Genomic DNA, 3,556 nt, shown 5'->3' on the forward strand with positions numbered 1-3,556 from the left:
CCTAAGCTTGGCTTGACTTGCCTTGCTTTGGCCTCTTTTTGCGTAGTTTTTTTCATATCCTCATGGTCCTTCTTTCGTTGTTTTTTAATCATGGATGGCTTTTAAGGTGGCCTCTACGAGAGGTCCGTTAGCAGCGTTTAAGTTTGCTACCATTAAAGTAACCAGCCATCTCAATACCATTATGAGATGGCTTTTAAGTTTGCTACCATTATGAGAGGTCCGTTAGCAGCGTTTGCTACCATTAAAGTAACCAGCCATCTCAATACCACCAAGTGTTTCAATGCACACTACGCCTTGTGGTGTTATCTCAGAGACTAGGAAAGGTCCTAAGCCTCTGAGCTTGAGCTTTTTCTTGTGTGTTTTGGTATTGAATAAGGGGACCATATCTCCCTCATTAATCTATTTCGTCAAACCATTGTTTGTGCCTTAACTTCTCTACAATCATGCTATAGACTGCAAAAAGGCATGTTTCATTGAGCTTTTCAAGCCCAAATAGGTGACAGCTTAGAGCATTTTCGATGAGTTTTTTGTGCATTGCGACACATAGACTAGGGACTAAGAACCATGGGCATGACCGCTTCAGTACCATAGGTTAAACTGAAAGGGGTAGCGTTGGTTGTTGCCTTATATGAAGTTCAATAAGCCCAAAGTGCAGCCAGTAACTTCTGTTCCCAATTGTTGCGGGCTAGCCTCCACGGTTTTGGTAAGAATGACACACAGGGTTTTGTTTGTGCTTTCAGCTTGGCCATTTGCTTGTGGGTAATATGGGGAGGAATTTCTATGGGTGACAAGGAACTCTTGTAAAAGAGGAATTTAATTACCTCGTTGATGAAATGTGTCCCGCTATCACACTGACAAGCTCGAGAGTCCAACCAAAGCGTGTGATCACTGACTTATAGAGAAATTTAGCCATTGATCGAGCATCAGCCTTGTGGGTTGTGCGAGCTTCTACCCACTTGGTGCAATAATCCGTGGGGGGTAGTAATTATATATCAGGCTTGAGTGTATTTTTCTACCGTACTAAATAGGTCCAACGAAATCTATGCCCCATTTCTCAAATGGGGCATGTGAACCCCATTTTTCTACTGTACTAATAGGTCCAACGAAATCTATGCCCCATTTCTCAAATGGTTGTAAAGACACAATGGGGTTCAGGGGCATGTGACCCTTGAAACGAGGAATTGCTGCACACTGGCATTCATCACATCGTTTGACATACTCAATAGCGTCAACCATTAGAGTGGGCCACCATGACCCAGCTGTGAGAACCTTGCGAGCAGTGATATCTGCTACAAAGTGCCCCCCCAGCATAGGCAGAGTAAACATGTTCAAGGAGAAAGACATACTCGTCTTCCCAAACACAACGTCATAGGATTTTGTCTTTACCCCGCTTGTAAAGTTGGCCTGCGACGATAAGTTGGTAAGGGATCGCTTTTTGATTAAGTGATGGGCACGGTCCTTGTTAAGGAGAGGATCAACCGGTAAGCCATTGGGTAGAAATTGAGCCACTTCTTTGCCCCATTCAGGAATCAAGCAAAGTTGGAATAGGGCGACATCTGGTAAATCGTCTACTCCCACTAGCCCGTTTGGGATCCTTGACATGTGGTCTGCAAGAACATGCTGAGAGCCTTTCCTTACCGTACGGTGAAGTCGAACTCAAGCAAAATAAGCAGCCACCTGGTGATTTTGCCTGTCATATAGGGTTTATTTACCAGGTACAAAAGGGCTTGGTGGTCTATGAAGAAAACAAACTCAGTCACCAAAAGATAATGGTGAAACTTCTTAACTATATAAATGATCACTAATCCCTCTCTCTCGGTTGTGGTGTAATTCCTCTCAGCTTTGTTGACTTGGCGGCTAGCAAAACTGATGGGGAAGTCCATCTTGTGTTCACCTAGTTGGGCTAGCACACATCCTATAGCAAATGCTGAGGTAAAACTGATGGGGAAGTCCATCTTGTGTTCACCTAGTTGGGCTAGCACACATCCTATAGCAAATGCTGAGGCATTAATGTGGACATGGAAGATGAGATCCCAGTTGGGAGATTTGAGGATTGGAGCTCTTGCCAAGGCTTTTTTTGAGTGTGGTGTAAGCATGTTGACGTTCTTTAGTCCACTCGAAAACAATAAGGTGGGTGAAGCAACATCAGCATACATGAAAATGAATCGCCAATAATAGTTGACGTGTCCCATAAAGCGATGGACTCCCTTGAAGTTTGTGGGTGGGGGCAGCTCGAGAATGAGCCACACTTTGTTGTGATTGGTTGAAATTCCTTGCCTGGAGACAATGTGTCCTAGGAGGATCACACTGTGTCGAACCCAAAATTGACATTTGAGAGGGTTCAACAAGATGTGATATAGCCTACACCTTTCTAGCACTTTGCACAGACATGCTAGGTGCTCCTTCCAAGAGGAATTGACACAAAGGTCATCCATGAAGACCTCAAGGAATTTTCAAAGATATTCCTTGTAATCTATACACATGAGGCATTTGAAGTTTCTGGGGGCATTGGTCAACCTGAAGGGCATGACTTGGTATGCATATGTACCCCACTCAGGCAAAGGCCGTTTTGTGCTGGTCCTTGGGATCAATGAGCACACCTAGTTGTATCCTGAAAATCTATTAAGAAAGCTATAAGCTTCCTTTCCCGCTACTCTTTCTAGCACATGTTTGGTGAATGTTAGGGGATAGTGGTCCCTAATGGTGGTGGCATTGACCTTTTTGAGGTCAACACATACTCTCACTTTTCCGTTCTTTTTGGGCACTATCACGATTGGTGATACCCACTCTGTATGGTCGATTTCATAGATGAATCTGGCATCGATAAGACTTTCAATCTCTTTGCGGACCATCTTGGAGTACTTAGGGCTCATAGGATAAGCTCGTTGTTTGACCGGCCTGGCTCCATCAACCATTGGAATGGTGTGCTAGAACACTTCTGGAGGAACACCTTTCATATCCATGTACTTCCAAGCAAAGCAGTCCTCGAATTTAATTAAGAGAGCGATGAGCTTGGTCTCTTCTTCCTTAGATAGGTCTTCACTAATGAATACGGGCCTCGGGTCTTCACCAAAGCCTGCTAAGTTTACTTGACCTTAGCTAGCCATCATATGAGGTCCTAGGTTGCCTTGGGGGGTTCACCTTAAAAAAATTTAGTGTACCACGTGCGATCAAAAGGACGGGTATTTTAATTCAAATTTTGAAAAAATTTTAACAAGATTACAATAACAAGAGGGGTATTTTAATTCAACTTCAAAAAAAAATCCGTTAGTTCATAAGTAAAGAGGGATGGTTTTATTGGGGGGAATTTTAGTTAAGGGGTTTTTTAAATGCCCCTTGAACGCACGTGATACATATGATTTTTTAGAAGTGCACCCCCCGAGTAGGTTGCCCACTATCAGACCTCTAAGCCGAAACATATTGGACAAATTGGTTGGCCATTTGGAAGGTCTTAAAGTGCTTGGGCACCTGTCTTATCTTCTGCTTTAGCACTTTCCTCATCAATTAGCCTTTTGGCTTCTTTTTCAACAACGAGTGCTAACTTTTTGTTGCGTGC

General features: G+C 43.5%; 1 protein-coding gene across 1 annotated transcript; it reads right to left on the minus strand.

Moving 5' to 3' along the window:
* Nucleotides 1-1,020: 1,020 nt before the first annotated feature.
* LOC147635163 (uncharacterized) lies at nucleotides 1,021-1,602 on the minus strand. Its single transcript, XM_086803251.1, has one exon. It carries the CDS (start codon nucleotides 1,600-1,602, stop codon nucleotides 1,021-1,023), a length of 582 nt encoding a protein of 193 aa, XP_086659377.1.
* Between the last annotated feature and the right edge of the window lie 1,954 nt (nucleotides 1,603-3,556).

The sequence above is a fragment of the Cibotium barometz genome, chromosome 9, assembly GCF_041138505.1.
Source record: "Cibotium barometz isolate CiBa-2024 chromosome 9, ASM4113850v1, whole genome shotgun sequence".
Taxonomy (NCBI): domain Eukaryota; kingdom Viridiplantae; phylum Streptophyta; class Polypodiopsida; order Cyatheales; family Cibotiaceae; genus Cibotium; species Cibotium barometz.

Excerpts from the sequence above, each read along its gene's own strand:
- LOC147635163 (XM_086803251.1), bottom strand. The coding sequence starts at position 1,602 with ATGTCAAGGATCCCAAACGGGCTAGTGGGAGTAGACGATTTACCAGAT.